This window comes from Bombina bombina, chromosome 2 (genome assembly GCF_027579735.1).
Source record: "Bombina bombina isolate aBomBom1 chromosome 2, aBomBom1.pri, whole genome shotgun sequence".
NCBI classification, from domain to species: Eukaryota; Metazoa; Chordata; class Amphibia; order Anura; family Bombinatoridae; genus Bombina; species Bombina bombina.
In genome coordinates this window covers 1,203,363,534-1,203,382,887 of record NC_069500.1, presented here as the reverse complement: position 1 = coordinate 1,203,382,887, position 19,354 = coordinate 1,203,363,534, and the positions used below count along the sequence as shown (strand labels likewise).

General features: G+C 38.2%; 1 protein-coding gene across 1 annotated transcript in view; it reads left to right on the top strand.

Annotated features, from left to right (window-relative positions):
* The window catches only part of VPS37A (VPS37A subunit of ESCRT-I), a 104,153-nt gene that overhangs the window by 58,000 nt on the left and 26,799 nt on the right, over window positions 1–19,354 (top strand). Inside the window, 1 exon segment of the mRNA XM_053703921.1 lies at window positions 18,748–18,943. Within this exon segment, the coding sequence (XP_053559896.1) occupies window positions 18,748–18,943 (196 nt within the window).

Here is a 19,354-nt window from a genome sequence, read left to right as displayed (position 1 = left end):
CCGTCAGTGGCTCAGTGCATGGAAGTAATCGGCTTAATGGTAGCGGCAATGGACATAGTGCCATTTGCGCGCCTGCATCTCAGACCGCTGCAATTATGCATGCTAAGTCAGTGGAATGGGGATTACTCAGATTTGTCCCCTCTACTAAATCTGGATCAAGAGACCAGAGATTCTCTTCTCTGGTGGCTATCTCGGGTCCATCTGTCCAAGGGTATGACCTTTCGCAGGCCAGATTGGACGATTGTAACAACAGATGCCAGCCTTCTAGGTTGGGGCGCAGTCTGGAACTCCCTGAAGGCTCAGGGATCGTGGACTCAGGAGGAGAAACTCCTCCTAATAAATATTCTGGAGTTAAGAGCAATATTCAATGCTCTTCTAGCTTGGCCTCAGTTAGCAACCCTGAGGTTCATCAGATTTCAGTCGGACAACATCACGACTGTGGCTTACATCAACCATCAAGGGGGAACCAGGAGTTCCCTAGCGATGTTAGAAGTCTCAAAGATAATTCGCTGGGCAGAGTCTCACTCTTGCCATCTGTCAGCGATCCACATCCCAGGCGTGGAGAACTGGGAGGCGGATTTTCTAAGTCGTCAGACTTTTCATCCGGGGGAGTGGGAACTCCATCCGGAGGTGTTTGCTCAACTGATCCATCGTTGGGGCAAACCAGAACTGGATCTCATGGCGTCTCGCCAGAACGCCAAGCTTCCTTGTTACAGATCCAGGTCCAGGGACCCGGGAGCGACGCTGATAGATGCTCTAGCAGCTCCTTGGTTCTTCAACCTGGCTTATGTGTTTCCACCGTTTCGTCTGCTCCCTCGACTGATTGCCAAAATCAAGCAGGAGAGAGCATCAGTGATTCTGATAGCGCCTGCGTGGCCACGCAGGACCTGGTATGCAGACCTAGTGGACATGTCATCCTTTCCACCATGGACTCTGCCTCTGAGGCAGGACCTTCTAATACAAGGTCCTTTCAATCATCCAAATCTAATTTCTCTGAGACTGACTGCATGGAGATTGAACGCTTGATTCTATCAAGGCGTGGCTTCTCCGAGTCAGTCATTGATACCTTAATACAGGCACGAAAGCCTGTCACCAGGAAAATCTACCATAATATATGGCGTAAATATCTTTATTGGTGGGGGGAACTTCCGGGCAGCGGCCATGACAGGCAGCAATGCTGTGAGCTGGTGTAGATGTCTAAACTAATATCTTGAATATTTCCAGACAAAGGAGACATCTACGGATTATTTTGAAAGATTCTGCTTCACTCTACTTTGAGGACTCAGATTTACTAAGCATTTATGATCCAGCTCCAGTGTTCCGGGCTTTTTTAAAGAGGCATTTGTTGGAGGAGAAGGCCTCGATTTCAACCCCCCTCGGCGATTACATTCCTGGACCCGCCGAGTGAGCAGTGCTATCTTGCTTGTCGCTGCAATATCCCCCTACCCTACTCTTACAGATAAAGTTATTAGCACCTGTGCCCCAACTGCTAGTATACATAAAAACATGATGGATGCTGGAACGTTTATCCTGACAGCGCTAAGAGAACTTCTACCTATATATCGAGAAAGGTTTGGAAGCCCTGAAACTAAAGAAACACCACATAGTATTGACCGCTGTGTAAAACATCAGCCTCTGATGACTCCTGACCGTGAAACATGTGAGACCCCGGTCACTGTTGCAACAGAAGATGAAGTGATACCCCACGAGGAAGGACAGAGGAATTCTCTGATGACAGAGCCAACAGGAGCTGAGCCTTCGGCCGAAGTAGATACTGAGAAATTTTCTCCCTTTAACTCTGTCAACACGGAATCTTGGAGTGCCGCAGGTCACATAGCAATTTCCGTGACCGAACCAGTAACGCTTCGACCTACGGATCACTTACCTGCTGAGACCTGTGAGATGAAGTCATCGCACCTAAGCGCCTCCAAATGCAATATGGTGGGTGCTAGTGAAGGGATAGTAGGGCCACAGGATCAACTGGCCCTAGTATTGGGAGATGCGAAGAGCAGCACGCTAATTCCTGGCGTATTTCAGAGACTTCCAAAGTACACAGCTGTGAGGGAAACAACAATGGCGGCATACCAGAAGACCCTGTCCCGTGCAATGAAACCTGTAGAACAGAAGCCGACTAACTTTTACGCAGTAGGGAGTAGTACTAGCTTTGGAAGATGTGGAGGCTCCATGGCTGCACTTAGCGCTGCTATGAATACGCAGTATTGCAAGGTTTTAACGCTAATAGGTCTGCAGCTCCTTGATCTTTTGAATATAACATGAAACATTCAGGTGAAAAGGGGTATTGGATGAAGTATATGCAAAGGAATGGGTTTCAGCAGATTATGGAGCACCCTTAACTCTTATTTGCTTATATTAATGATTCATAGAACCTAATATCTGTGTAGTTTATAATAAATTCCATTTTGCCCTTACAATCTACATGCTGCTGCATACGGTGCATATGTCTGATAGCTAAGAGTTATTATTATCCATATAGGCATTCCACACACTTATATATGCTCAATATGTCTAGCTGTTTATTCAAAAACATGGACCCTTATTATGCATTTGACTCTTAAATCCTGACACATAAGTCTACATCTCATAGGGGTCCCTAGAGGTGCTTCTACCTTGTAAAGGCCTATATAGCCTCCAGCTTGCGTTACACTTTAACCCTTCGAACATATAGGTGACATAAGAGATAATTCTGTTATGTACTGCTACAGTTTATAGAAATATTCATTATTTTAGGCAGAATTTGTTCAGGCTATGCCCTTTAGTTTACTTGCTCTTACTGGAGGACAATAATGAAGCATAAATTAGCACAGTTGTTACTACTTGCTTTGTTATATGGTTTATGTTATGTGTGGTTTTTGTTGTTGTTGTTGTTTGTGTTTGTTTTAAATAGTTTAAAAAAAAATAAAAAAATAATGAGAAGATCAGTTTAACAATGTGATAGGGTGTATTTAATTCACATCTTTACTGGTTATCTGGTAATGTTGTACTATGTATATGGCATAATTTAATTGGACTATCACTTTGTCTTATCTAGAATGGGAGCTACAAGACTACATATTTATCATATTATTCTCATATATAATCAGTATTTCAAGGACTTTCAAGTGTATTTGATGATACTGCTATAACTCATGTCAAAGCAATGCTGCTTCAGTGAAATTATATTTTGTAATTTTTCCCTGGATTATATTTATGCTCTTATTTTGTATGTACCGCTTTCTCAATAAAAAAATAAAAAAAAATCTTTGTTCAATCCCCAAAGTATTTGGGTATTTAAATTAAAAAAAAAAAAAAAAATATTTGACTCAGCAGGATATAGTTGATCCTTGAATATGATGTATGTACTGAGGAGTAGTATGTATAGTCTCTTGTTCCCTTATTCATGGTCCTCCATGCATCTATTAAATTATGATCCAGTATGAAAAAAAAAAAAAATATCTTTATTGGTGTGAATCCAAAAATTACTCATGGAGTAAGGTTAGGATTCCTAGGATATTGTCCTTTCTCCAAGAGGGTTTGGACAAAGGATTATCAACTAGTTCTTTAAAAGGACAGATTTCTGCTCTGTCTATTCTTTTGCACAAGCGTCTGGCAGAGGTTCCAGACGTCCAGGCATTTTGTCAGGCTTTGGTTAGAATTAAGCCTGTGTTTAAAACTGTTGCTCTCCCGTGGAGCTTAAACTTGGTTCTTAAAGTTCTTCAAGGAGTTCCGTTTGAACCCCTTCATTCCATTGATATTAAACTTTTATCTTGGAAAGTTCTGTTTTTGATGGCTATTTCCTCGGCTCGAAGAGTCTCTGAGCTATCTGCCTTACAATGTGATTCTCCTTATCTGATTTTTCATGCAGATAAGGTAGTTCTGCGTACCAAACCTGGGTTTTTACCTAAGGTGGTTTCTAACAAGAATATCAATCAAGAGATTGTTGTTCCATCATTGTGTCCTAATCCTTCTTCAAAGAAGGAACGTCTCTTACATAATCTGGACGTAGTCCGTGCCTTGAAGTTTTACTTACAAGCTACTAAAGATTTTCGCCAAACATCTTCCCTGTTTATCGTTTACTCTGGACAGAGGAGAGATCAAAAAGCTTTGGCAACCTCTCTTTCCTTTTGGCTTCGGAGCATAATTCGCTTAGCCTATGAGACTGCTGGACAGCAGCCCCCTGAAAGGATTACAGCTCATTCTACTAGAGCTGTGGCTTCCACCTGGGCCTTTAAAAATGAGGCCTCTGTTGAACAGATTTGCAAGGCTGCGACTTGGTCTTCGCTTCACACCTTTTCAAAATTTTACAAATTTGATACTTTTGCTTCTTCGGAGGCTGTTTTTGGGAGAAAGGTTCTTCAGGCAGTGGTTCCTTCCGTTTAATCCTGCCTTGTCCCTCCCATCATCCGTGTACTTTAGCTTTGGTATTGGTATCCCATAAGTAATGGATGATCCGTGGACTGGATACACTTAACAAGAGAACATAATTTATGCTTACCTGATAAATGTATTTCTCTTGTAGTGTATCCAGTCCACGGCCAGCCCTGTCCTTTTAAGGCAGGTCTAAATTTTAATTAAACTACAGTCACCACTGCACCCTATGGTTTCTCCTTTCTCGTCTTGTTTCAGTCGAATGACTGGATATGGCAGTGAGGGGAGGAGCTATATAGCAGCTCTGCTGTGGGTGATCCTCTTGCAACTTCCTGTTGGGAAGGAGAATATCCCATAAGTAATGGATGATCCGTGGACTGGATACACTACAAGAGAAATAAATTTATCAGGTAAGCATAAATTATGTTTTTAGGGGTGTCATATACCTTTTATTAGACTATCTTGGACTTTCCTAGGGACCTTTATTTTTGGAGCTGGAGTGCCCCCTATCTGCCCTATATTTACTATGGGGAGACCTCCTACGTACATTAGTACTATGTGGGCTATTTGGGTAGCTGGCTCCCCCCTCTGACTCGCTACTAGAGCTTCCCCCCTCATCTGAGGTATAGCAGTCCCCTGAATTTATAACGTGAGGTGACTGTCTATTTGAGAAGTGTATTTCTGGCCCAATAGGGGTCCTTTGTTTAAAATCTTCCCTAAATTTCTGCAGTTCATTTCTTATCAGTTCTGTAAGGGATTTATAATTATCTGCATTATCCTCATTGCTAATAGAGGGGTTTTCATTATGATGATGCAACCTTTTTAAACCACTTAACTCTCTTTGGCTTTGTGGTAGCTGCTTATGTAAATCTTCTATCTGGGCTACTGAACTCTGGTTATATTTTTGTAAGGTGGCCATGTTTTGGGCAAACTCATAAATTTTATTTTTGGCTATATTTAGTTTCTCTTCGCATCTGCATGATGAGCGAATATCATCTTCTAGCCCCTGTATTTGCAATTCCTTTTCTATAAAGAGGAGGGACATTTTGTCAATAATGCATATTACAAGGGGCCAATATTTTAGTATTAACTCATCTTGCTTCTTAGCGTTTTTCCATCTATTAATTTTAAATAAGTCTTGCAACAATTCACTTTTTTCATTCCACCTTCCATCATCAATAGCAATATTTTTAGCCTTAATTGCAAGCATATCCATATAATCATTTAAATCACCCGCAATAGTACACCTCTTTTTAATGTGGCCTATAACGTCCATCTTAAGGATAGCGCCCTGAGTGAGGGGTAATTTTGGGGAACATATTTTAACACTATGTATAGATTCATTTAATTCACTTCCAGTAACAGACATTATTATTTTGGCTTAGTATTTGGTTAAATTAAAACGCTAATACAATTTTGACCAACAAGAAGAAAAAAAATATTCAACAATATTAATATTAATTTTGAAATATGAATTAAAATATTTTTTTTTATTTTTTTTATCAATTTTTCAAAAAAAAAATTTAATAATATTTTTTTTATAATCTATTTACTACAAATATATTATATCAATGTGATAAATTTAATAATATCTACTGCAGCGCCTCCAAATAATATGTCCGTATATAGCAGGGTTACAAAACAATGTATTTAATAATTATTCTTTAAAATAAAATAACCTCCAATTAAAATGCATATTCGAAACAATTTAAAATCAATATTTATTCCTAAATTCTTTATATTTAGTTAAAGTTATAGAAACCAGATTATGAATCAAATGATGCACACTTAAGCCGTTACAATATTCTATACAAAGATCATAAAAAAATATATATACCTTTTAAAATTAACCTTACTCACAATGAATCACATTAAAATATCACAATAAAATACCAGAATCTTCTGTTATTAACTATTAACTTTAGTTCAATGCCCAATATGGATTACCAACTTGCTATACTTAATTAATAACTACCAGGGATTTAATCACAATAACCAGTTTATGTACAGTTCTGAAAGGGTTCACAATAATGACTGACTTATAAATCTGGAGTGCCAAGTCCTGTCTAGCAAATAAATTATTTAGCAATATTTACTAGTTAAACTACACAGAACTATGAACATGAGCTTAAAATACTAATTGTGCTCTTTGTTTACCAGCTTCAATTAGACCGTAGCTACCAAATACCTTTGATTTTTTAATATTATATATATATTTATATATATATATTTATCAATCGCATATACTTTACCCAGATAACCAAATCAATGTTTCAGTTTCCAGAGTTTCTTGTGGGTCATCTATGGAGGATTTACTCACAATGCACAAAGGTACAGGTCTCAAAAATTGTTAATCTCCCTTTGTTCAAGGAAGTGTCCCAAAATGACATAGAATATACTTGACACACAGTCTGTGTATTTTTCTCTCCAGAAATGTATGCCTCTTTGAGTCTGTCTGTCTATTGTCTCCTGTGTGTATGGGTCTTTATCCCCAAAAAAATAATGAATCCCTCCTCCTTTTCTTTAATCATTCCCACAAGATTTTGATAGACCCTTACCGGTGCTTGTTTCTGATTCGCCCTTGGATCTGAACATCTCATAGGTTATTTTGGGAAACGCCTCCCTGAGTAGCCAAATGCCTTTTGGTTGTAATGCCATTTTTGAACTATAGGTGGCAGCAGATAACCAGAAATGCAGTTTTACCATCAATGCTGCTACAGTTTAATATAGATTCATATATATTTTTTACAATGTATCTTTAGTGTATTCACTATTTCTTGCCTCCGCAAACAATTATGTCCAATTTGTATAGGATCACTTAATATTATTTAATCTGGGCATTACATCAATATTAAACCTGATCCACTTCCCACAATACAAAGTAATTCTTATACATTTAAAATATATGGGTATTTAAAAGGATTTCAATACTTTTTAGCATGGATTTAATTAATATCTCAGTTATCATCTTAATATCATATACATACCTTGAGATCAGCAATCAGATGTCATGTCACATAATTATATTCATATTGGACTACTTTCCCATATCAATATAAATATTGCATATCTGTATATCTCTTGCTGAGTGTATAAAAATATATGATGTTATTTATATTTTTCATTTAGCAGACATTCACATTTAATATTATGCAAACAGACAATTTCATATCCATTTATTCGTACCTATTATTTAATAGTCTGAGGCACATATTTAATGTTTGAAAACTATATATATGATTTGTCCAAACTTCGAATCCTTAAGACTTCTATATTTTCAAAAATACATAGGTTAAGACATGTTGAAATCTTGATTCTTAGGTTTTTCAGCTTCACATATTACCCTTCTTAGGCAGAGACAATCTCCCAGATTCATGTGTTCATATTTAATGTGTCTGAATATATATATATATATATATATATATATATACATATATATACATATATATATATATATATATATATATATATATATATATATATATATATATATATATATATTCATTCATTTGAATATCTTAAACTACATGAAAATTAGGCATAACTCCTTTATCTGAGATCTAGTATACCATTTCATACAGAGACTTGAAACGCCAGCTCATCTGGGAAATGTATATTGGAAACTCTGCAGGGGATAATTTACACCTAGATGGCATGAGCCACATCTTTTGAGAATGTTTGTTTGTATATTCCCTTATTCTTATAGACGGACTGTCTGTTCCTTACATGGGACCTGTGAGTTTTATTATTCATCTTGGGCAGGAAACCCGTTTATGGGCGTATATATTCTGAGGGCTCCATATGTTAACATTTACTTTGAAGTGGCCCACTGGCCTTATTTATACAACTGTCTAAATCCTTTTCTTTTAGAAGATATGACGAGTCCACGGATTTCATCCTTACTTGTGGGATTAAATCTCCTGTTAGCAGGAAGTGGCAAAGAGCACTACAGCAGAGCTGTATATATAGCTCCTCCCTTCTCCCCCCCCCCCCCCCCCAGTCATTCTCTTTGCCTGTGTCAGTTATAGGAAGAGGCAAAGTGAGGTGTTAGTTTAGATTCTTCAATCAAGAAGTTTTTTTATTTTAAAATGGTGCCAGTGAGTACTATTTTTCTCAGGGAGAAATTGTCAGTCTATACCTTCCCAAGAGGAGTGGAGACATTTTATTTTTCTGCCCTGATGTTGATGATCTTAGCAAACGTTATCTAAGATCCATGCTGGTTCCCACAGAGCAGCTGAAGGTAGTGTAAAGAAAAATCTTCAGTGTGGAGAACGATGTCATGCTACAAGCAGCATTGAGGTATGTTCAGGTATTTGTTTCTGGGGAGACTTGATACATCAAAACAGGCTGACAATATTCCCTAGCTGGGGAGGGGTAATCAGTATGCAAATATAGGAAAATGGTGTACCTGGAATTCCCTGTTATTTTGATTATTTAATAGTGTGCTGGTATGTCACTTTAAATTTATTATGTGGGCTGACGCTGGGAGATGCGGTTAGACTTTCGTTATACTGTGCTGACTTGACATGATATGTTTTGCACTGAGAGGCGCTTATTGCGCAGTGTGTGTATGTTGTGGGGCACATGGCTGATATATGGAGAACCTACATGTTTGGGGTTTTTTTCTCTACCCATGCGGGTCTCGGTAGGCTAGGAGTTACGCCCACGGTGGGCGGGGCCTATTTTTGCGCGCTCAGACACGCAGTTTGTTTTCCGGATCAGTAGCAAGATCCTGAGGCTCCGTTGGGGCCTAGTTCTGTTTGATAATCGTAGAGGACAGAGAGGCTCCGAACGTTCCTTCAGTGAGATCTGGGGGCAGGTAGGCACCACAGCAGAGCTGTGGCGAGGTGCAGGTGCCAAATTTGATAATATATCGATGTATATGATAAATCTGACAAAGTTAATATAAGTTGATATATAATATGTCCTAACTAGTGGTGCAATATAGTTAAGCTAATTTGGGCACATAGGGGCAATTTTTATTGCTGAAAACGTCAGCAATAAAATTATTTATTATTTAAAGGCGCAGTACACTTTTTGGTTCAAATATTTTTTTAATATATGTTTTGACTTCAGAGTACAATATATCAAGTAAAGATTGACTATTATTACTATTGATAGTCTGTTTAACATGTCTGAACTTGAGGAAACTACTTGTTCCATGTGTTTAGATGCCATTGTGGAACCACCTCTTACTTTTTGTCCCTCATGTACTGAAAGGGCCTTACAATGTAAAGAGCAGATTTTATTTAAGGAAAGTGTGTCTAAGGATGATTCTCAGTCTGAGGAGAATCGGGGTATGCCGCTAAGTTCTCCCCAAGCCTCACAACCTTTAACGCCCACCCAAGCGATGCCGAGTTCTTCAACCGCGTCTACTTCATTTACTCTGCAGGATATGGCTGCAATTATGTCATCTACCCTTACAGAGGTTTTATCTAAGTTGCCAGTGTTACAGGGCAAACGCAGCAGGACAGAGGTTAATTTGAATACTGAGATCTCTGATGCTTTGTTGGCTATTTCCGATGTACCCTCACAGGGATCTGAATTGGGGGTCAGGGAACTTCTGTCTGAGGGGGAACTTTCCGATTCAGGAAGTGTGTTACCTCAGACGGACTCGGACGTCATGTCCTTTAGATTTAAGCTTGAGCACCTCCGCCTGTTACTTCGGGAGGTTTTAGCGACTCTGGATGACTGTGACTCTATTGTGGTACCACCAGAGAAATTGTGTAAAATGGACAAATACTTAGAGGTGTGCCTGCTTGCTCTGATGTTTTTCCGGTTCCTAAGAGAATTTCGGAAATTATTACGCGGAAATTGGACAGACCGGGTATCCAGTTCTCACCATCTCCTAATTTTAAGACAATGTATCCCATATCTGACACTGTTCGGGACTCTTGGCAAACAGTCCCTAAGGTGGAGGGAGCTATATCTACCGTGGCTAAGCGTACAACTATTGAGGACAGTTGTGCTTTCAAAGACCCTATGGATAAGAAATTGGAGAGTCTCCTAAAAAAGTTATTTATTCATCAGGGTTTCCTTTTACAGCCGACGGCCTGCATTGTACCAGTTACCACTGCGGCGTCCTTCTGGTTTGATGCCTTAGAAGAGTCTCTTAAGACTGAGACTCCTTTAGTTGATATTTTAGATAGAATTAAGGCTCTTAAGCTGGTTAATTCTTTTATTACAGATACCGCCTTTCAGATTGCCAAATTGGCAGCTAAGAATGCCGGATCTGCCATTTTAGCGTGTAGAGCGTTATGGTTAAAATCATGGTCTGTGGATGTGTCATCTAAGTCAAAGCTTTTGGCTATTCCTTTCAAAGGAAAAACCCTATTTGGGCCTGACTTGAAAGAAATGATTTCTGACATTACGGGAGGTAAGGGTCATCTCCTACCTCAGGATTGAACTGCTAAACTGAGGGGTAAACAAAATAATTTTCGTTCCTTTTGGAACTTTTAAGGAGTCCCCTCTTCTTCTTCCGCCAAACAGGAAGGGAATTTTGCTCAGGCCAAGTCCGTCTGGAGACCCAACCAGGCTTGGAACAAGGGTAAACAACCCAAGAAGCCCGCTGCTGCTACCAAGACAGCATGAAGGGGCGGCCCCCGATCCGGGACCGGATCTAGTAGGGGGCAAACTTTCTCTCTTTGCCCAGGCTTGTTCAGGATACTTGGACACTGGAAATCGTGTCCCAAGGGTATCAACTGGAATTCAAAAATTCTCTCCCAAGGGGGAGGTTCCTTCTTTCACGATTGTCTGTAGACCAGATAAAAAGAGAGGGGTTCTTACGTTGTGTAAAAGACCTCTCTACTATGGGAGTAATTCGTCCCGTTCCAATACTGGAACAGGGGCAGGGGTTTTACTCAAATCTTTTCGTGGTCCCCAAAAAAGAGGGCATGTTTCGACCTATTTTAGATCTGAAAAGTCTAAACAAGTTTCTCAAATTCCCATCCTTCAAGATGGAGACTATTCGAACAATTCTACCGTTGATCCAGGAGGGTCAATATATAACTACCGTGGACTTGAAGGATGCATATCTTCATATTCCTATCCACAAGGATCATCGCCAGTTCCTAAGGTTTGCCTTTCTGGACAAACATTTTCAGTTTGTGGCTCTTCCCTTCGTGTTGGCCACAGCACCCAGGATCTTCACAAAGGTTCTAGGGTCACTTCTAGCGGTTCTCAGGCCTCGGGGCATTGCAGTGGCGCCTTATCTAGACGATATTCTGATCCAGGCGTTGTCTTACCATCTGGCAAAGTCTCATACAGACATGGTTCTGTCCTTTCTGAGGACTCACAGGTGGAAGGTGAATCTAGCAAAGAGTTCATTAATTCCACAGACAAGGGTTCCCTTCTTGGGAACTCTAATAGATTCCATATCTATGAAAATTTTCTTGACGGAGGTCAGAAAGTTAAAGATTCTGAATACATGCCAAGCTCTTCAGTCCAATCCTGGGCCATCAGTGGCTCAGTGCATGGAGGTAATTGGATTGATGGTGGTGGCAATGGACATCATTCCGTTTGCTTGTTTTCATCTCAGACCGCTACAACTGAGCATGCTCAGGCAGTGGAATGGAGATTATTCAAATTTGTCTCCTCAGATAGATCTGGATCAGGAGACAAGAGACTCTCTTCTTTGGTGGAATGTCCCTGGATCATCTGTCCCAAGGGACGTGCTTCCGCAGACCCTCATGGGTGATAGTGACAACGGACACCAGCCTACTAGGTTGGGGTGCAGTCTGGAATTCCCTGAAGGCTCAGGGTGTGTGGACTCAGTTGGAGTCTCTTCTTCCAATCAATATTCTGGAATTGAGAGCAATATTCAATGCGCTTCTGCTTCGGCCAAATTCATCCACTTTCAGTCGGACAACATCACGACTGTGGCTTACATCAATCATCAGGGAGGAACAAGGAGTTCCTTAGCGATGACAGAAGTATCCAAGATAATTCGGTGGGCAGAGGCTCACTCTTGCTATCTGTCAGCAATTTACATCCCAGGAGTGGACAACTGGGAAGCAGACTTTTTAAGCAGACAGACGTTTCATCCGGGGGGAGTGGGAACTCCATCCGGAGGTCTTTGCCACTCTGATCCTCAGATGGGGCAGACCGGAATTGGATCTGATGGCATCTCATCAGAATGCCAAGCTCCCAAGATACGGATCCAGGTCAAGGGATCCTCAGGCCAAACTGATAGATGCCTTGGCAGTGCCTTGGTCGTTCAACCTAACTTATGTGTTTCCACCGCTCTCCTTCCCCGAGTGATTGCTCGGATCAAACAGGAGAGGGCTTCAGTAATTCTAATCGCGCCTGCGTGGCCTCGCAGGACTTGGTATGCCGATCTAGTGGACATTTCATCTCTGCCGCCGTGGAAACTTCCATCGAGGCAGGACCTTCTCATTCACGGACCCTTCCAACATCCAAATCTAGTTTCTCTACAACTGACTGCTTGGAGATTGAACGCTTGATTTTATCTAAGCGGGGGTTCTCTGATTCGGCCATTGATACTTTGATTCAGACACGTAAGCCTGTTACTAGAAAGATCTACCATAAGATATGGCGTAAAAATCTTTATTGGTGCGAATCCAAGGGCTACTCATGGAGTAGAGTTAGGATTCCCAGGATTCTGTCTTTTCTCCAAGAAGGATTGGAGAAAGGGTTATCAGCAAGTTCATTAAAGGGACAAATCTCTGCTTTGTCAATTTTACTACACAAACGTTTGGCAGATGTTCCAGACGTTCAGTCTTTTTGTCAGGCTCTGACCAGAATCAAGCCTGTGTTTAGACCAATTGCTCCACCCTGGAGTTTGAATTTAGTTCTTAATGTTCTTCAAGGGGTTTCGTTTGAACCCATGCATTCCATAGATATTAAGTTGTTATCTTGGAAGGTTTTATTTTTGGTTGCTATTTCTTCTGCTTGTAGAGTTTCTGAGCTTTTAGCGTTACAATGTGACTCGCCTTATCTTATCTTCCATTCTGATAAGGTGGTTTTACGTACCAAACCTGGTTTCCTTCCTAAGGTTGTTTCTAATAAGAATATTAATCAGGAAATTGTTGTTCCTTCTTTATGTCCTAACCCTTCTTCTAAGAAGGAGCGTCTGTTGCATAACTTGAACGTGGTCCGTGCCCTGAAGTTTTACTTGCAGGCCACTAAGGAATTTCGTCAATCATCTTCATTATTTGTTGTTTTTTCTGGAAAGCGTAGGGGCCAGAAAGCTACGGCTACTTCTCTTTCTTTTTGGCTGAAGAGTATCATCCGTCTGGCATATTAGACTGCGGGACAGCAGCCTCCTAAAAGAATTACGGCTCATTCTACCAGGGCTGTGGCTTCCTCATGGGCATTTAAAGACGATGCTTCTGTTGAACAGATTTGCAAGGCTGCAACTTGGTCGTCTCTTCACACTTTTTACAAATTTTACAAATTTGATACTTTTGCTTCTTCTGAAGCTGTTTTTGGGAGAAAGGTTCTTCAAGCAGTGGTGCCTTCCGTTTAGGTTCCTGTCTTGTCCCTCCCTTTCATCTGTGTCCTGTAGCTTTGGTATTGTATCCCACAAGTAAGGATGAAATCCGTGGACTCGTCATATCTTGTAAAAGAAAAGGAAATTTATGCTTACCTGATAAATTTATTATTATTTCTTTTACGATATGACGAGTACATGGCCCACCCTGTCATTTCTAAGACAGGTATGTACTTATTTTTATTAAACTTCAGTCACCTCTGCACCTTTGGCTTCTCCTTTCTCTTCCTAACTTCAGTCGAATTACTGGAGGGGGAGGGAAGGGAGGAGCTATATATACAGCTCTGCTGTGGTGCTCTTTGCCACTTCCTGCTAACAGGAGATTTAATCCCACAAGTAAGGATGAAATCCGTGGACTTGTCATATCGTAAAAGAAATAAATTTATCAGGTAAGCATAAATTTCCTTTTTCTCCTGTGTAATTTTGCATATTGAGTGGGGGAGGATTGAATTTTGATGTGTAGTCAGCCAGGCATCTAATGTCTCATGACTTCAGAATTGCAATACACAGAATGTGTCAAGTAATAAAATAAGCATTTTCAAATTTAATATTTGATAGCTTGTATACTTATTTTATCTTATTGTACATATATATATATATATATATATATATATATATATATATATATATATATATGTATGTATTATCTACTGATATTCACAGATACCCTGACACACACACACATATATATATATATATATATATATATATATATATAATTATTATTATTATTATTATTATTATTATTATTATTTTTCACAAATCCAGTGAGAGCATGCTGTTTATGGGATTGTGAATTTACTTGCTTGCACCCTGTCCTGGAGGTGAGCGTGTGCTCTGCTGGAATAATTGTATGTATGTATATATATATATATATATATATATATATATATATATATATATATCTATATATATCCCTCAGTTTACGCCGGGGTTAGGTTCCAGAAGGAATGGTTGTAAATCGAAACCGTTGTAAATTGAAACCCAGTTTATAATGTAAGTCAATGGGAACTGAGGGAGATAGGTTCCAGGCTCCTCTCAAAATTGTCATAAGTAACACCTAATACATTATTTTTAAAGCTTTGAAATGAAGACTTTAAATGCTAAACAGCATTATAAACCTAATAAAATAATCACACAACACAGAATATATAATTAAACTAAGTTAAATGAACAAAAACATTTGCTAAACAGCATTATAAACCTAATATAATAATCACACAACACAGACTTCACTTGCATTTTTCTGCAAACAGTTCTTTCTATGCATTCCAATCTGGACTGATTTATAGACAGGACGATCTTGTTCCTTTGAAATCTGCTTGATAGCTCAGGTCTGGTTAAACTGATTAATTTCAGCTTGCTTGGCTTTGCTGCAACACAAGCGGACAGCTCCACCTACTGGCTATTTTAATAAATGCACTGCTTCTCAATGCTTTTCAATAATAGTCACATGACTGGATAAAAAGGTTGTTATTCTGAAACGGTGTAAATTGAATCGTTGTAAAACAAGGGCCACCTGTGTGTATATATATATATATATATATATATATATATATATATATATATATATATATATATTATACTGTATATGTGTGTGTGTGTATAAATATTCAGCTTATTACAACATAATGCATTGGTACCTATTAAAACTCTTTTGCAAAAACTATGGACGGAGCTGTTAGTGTTTAATAAGTTGTATTGGTTAAGTGGTTTTTACCATAGAATATGTATTTAGTTAGTATTAAAATGAAAAATCCATCACCATTAACCACATATACCACACACATCTAGTAAACAGGAAGACTGGCTGCGCATGTAAAGTTCCTTTACACTGTCACTCAGTACAACTCAGAAGTAAACAGTGACTCGTGCAGCTTACTATTTACATAGGTGTTTGTTAGTCCAACCTCAGATGAACTGTACATGCACATATGGTGTTTATATGTGTACTGTGCAAGTGGGGCAGGTGTCTGCAGGGAAACGGATTTACTGTTTTAATTCAGTATTATCATTTAGAAAGCTTAAAGGGCCAGTAAATGTACCAAATAATGTTATATAATTCTGCACATAGTAATATGTGATAGATTGAGTTTAATGGCGCGGTCGGGCTGGCTGTGAATAGACAGCAGACCACAATGTGCTTCTGAAAAAAAAACAGACCCGCTCAGTAGAGCAAGGAGCGGCGTTCTGTAAAAGTAATTTTCTTAGGTAAATATCTATGCAGCCCTTTGTTCTATAAAGCTATCACTAAGCTACTGTTATATAATTCTGCACTATGTATAACATTATTTGGTACGTTTACTGACCCTTTAAATAATTTTAAAGAAAGCATAATTTAGACATGTAAGGCATAGATTTTATTTCTGTTTTATCTAATAATGTGCTTGACTATCACTTTAGTAATGTAGGGTCATCTATTACTTGTATAGCTTTCCAGTCCACAATATTTAACATTCCTCTCAAACTCTTCTATTAAATGTTTTCATTTTCATTATCTCTTTATCCTTGTTTGTTTTACTTCTGACCACTTTTTCCTAAATGTAAACCTTTTAACTTTTCACATCATCACACTGTGTCCTCTTCATTCCCTTTATAGAGAATGTAAATCTCAGCTTAATTTTAACTGCTTCAGAATCAGATCAGAGCTATTAATATTCTGGCATTTTATTTTATAGTAGCCTCATTATGAATGTAATATTGACATTAATTCCCGATGGCCCCTGCAGTGTAGGAAGCTGAATTTCATCCGTATTTAGCCTGTCAATAACCTTATCTGCAGCTTAATGTCTTCTAAAATCTAATAGGATTTTATAGGGTAACTGTGTGTTAAACGTGCTGCAGTACTGCTACACCAGAAACTGTGATTATTTTACTAGGGTCTGGCAGTAACACAAGCAGTTAATGTTTTGTACAAGGTATGTTGCTTTAATTCTGGGACCATCCAGCACACATGTATAAAGAATCTTTGCATACGAAGTGTCGTCAGTGATCAAATGAGGTCAGACTTATCAAGGCTAACCCTGCTACATATCTGCCCCTAATTGGCTTTACACAATAACAACTGCAAAACAATGCATTTTATAGTTACTTTATGGCATTTGCTATCTTTGGTGCACGTGGATTAAAGGCCAGATTGTTTCTTTCAAATAAGGTAATAGTGGGTGCAGTTTGACTTTTGAAAAATCATTGCAGTAAAAAGGATGTTAATTTGTTTTTAAAACCGTAAGACTTGGCTGATATGTTATTTTATAGAAACACAAAAGAAATGTCTTGTGATTTTAAAGGGACAGTAAACCTACAAAATAATGTTATTTAATTCTGCACATAGTGCAGAATTATATAACATTAGCTTAGCACCAACTTTATAACTCAAAGGATTTCAGAGATATTTTCATGAATGCCACTCCTGGCTCTACTGAGCAGGTCTTAATTTGCATAAGCGCATCGTGGGCACGCTGTCTAGTCACAGCCAGCCTGATCGTGCCATTTAACTGAATGTAGCTCGCTCCCGCTCTGGTCTGGTAGCGGGAGCGAGCTACATTCAGTTTAATGGCGTAAATAGTAAAGAATTCAGTCTCCACACCTGTAGTTTAGAATTTATTTTGGCAACTGAAATTGTCTTTTCATCAATTAAAATGAACAGTGTTGAAAAGATTAAAATTTTGACTAAAATTCAAATGCAGTTTAACCAGGAGACGTTTTGTGTCAAAATGAATACGGTGGAAGTAGATATAAGAATAATATTAGAATAATGGCGTAATTCCCAGAGATAAATGCCATTCACTAGTAGTATACAAAACCATGGTTCTCTGTATTGCCAAATACCAGCTTTCTCCTGTTTCCTGTGCTGGTGGTTATTGGATTTTTTTATCCTGTTTTGACGAATAAAGTTTTTTGGATTTTTAACCAGTCAAGAGATCCGAGTTTCTTCTTTGCTGATTTTAAGAATAATATTCTATGATTGATTTTTTCACTTCTGAATAACAAGATGTATTCAGTGAATGTAATATAAATAACATATTCACTTAAAGGGACAGTCTACTTGAAAATGTTTATTGATTAAAAAGATAGTTAATACCTTTATTACTCATTCCCTAGTTTTGCGTAGCCAACACTGTTATATTAATATACTTTTTACCTCTGTGATTATCTTGTATCTAAGCCTTGGCAGACTGCCCCCTTATCTCAGTTATTTTGACCGACTTGCATTTTAGCCTATCAGTGCTGACTCATAAACAACTCCACGGGAGTGAGCACAATGCTATCTAGCACTGTCTAACTGTGAAAAACTGTCAAAATACACTGAGATAATAGGCGGCCTTCAATGGTTTAGAAATCAGTTTGTGCCTATCTAGGTTTAGCTTTCAAAAAATAATACCAAAATCACATTTGATGATAAATGTAAATTGGAAAGTTGTTTAAAATTGCATGCTCTATCTGAATCATGAAAATGTAATTTTTACTTGAATATCCCTTTAAATTTTCTTTAGAATAATCATCTATATGTTAGAGCATGTCATTTTTAATCTACAATGGCCCTTTAAACAAAGACACAGCCATCATGTAATTGTACCCGGATAACAAGGAGAGAAGAAAACACACTTCTCATGTCTATGGTTGTAATCTATAATAGTATTAAATAAATGCTGTTTATATTGCTGTAGGAATAAAATTGAAGTGTTATTTGTGTGAGGATACAGGTTGTGAGAAAACTGCATGGATGAATCGATTTTGATAAGGTTATTTAAATGTCATCATATGTTTTTAATTGTACTTATAGAATCTATAGAATACAAGGACTTGTTACCTTTATAAGAAGAATGAGTGTATACAGGATCAGCCCTGATGCTAATTTCTTTTTCTTTCAGCATATATGGCAGTCCTGCAGGGCAAACTTCATATGCACATTCAGGGTTTCAATTTCTTCCATCATTCCCAACACAAGAATCAAACCGATCTCTCCCTGTTTCTGAATCTGTTCCTGCAAACTATAACGCTTCCAAATCGGCTGCTCCTCCCTACGGCCTGATTACTGAACTCCCTCTTCCTGTGCCCACATCTGAAGTACGTTCAGAAGTAATAAAACCAACGCTTACGTTACTATTGTTATAATCTAATATAAAATGTAATATCCTTATATTATCAAGAGAGATTTATAAGCTGTATAATTTTACCAACCATGATAATTTTAGTATGTATTGATTGCTGTGTATTTTCCGCTAACTAAATATGGAACAATAAGTCTTTATTTATAAATGCAAATCATTTTGAATTATTTTTAGTTGAATAATTCAAGCACCAATAGTGTGTTGATGAGTTTGCATCATGTACGCATATTGATTAATAATACGTTCTAGGGCTGCAACTAACGATTATTTTCATAATCGATTAATCTTCCGATTATTTTTTCAATTAAACGACTAATCGGATAAAAAAAATCAATAATTGTTTCCTAAATTTTAAATAAAATCTACG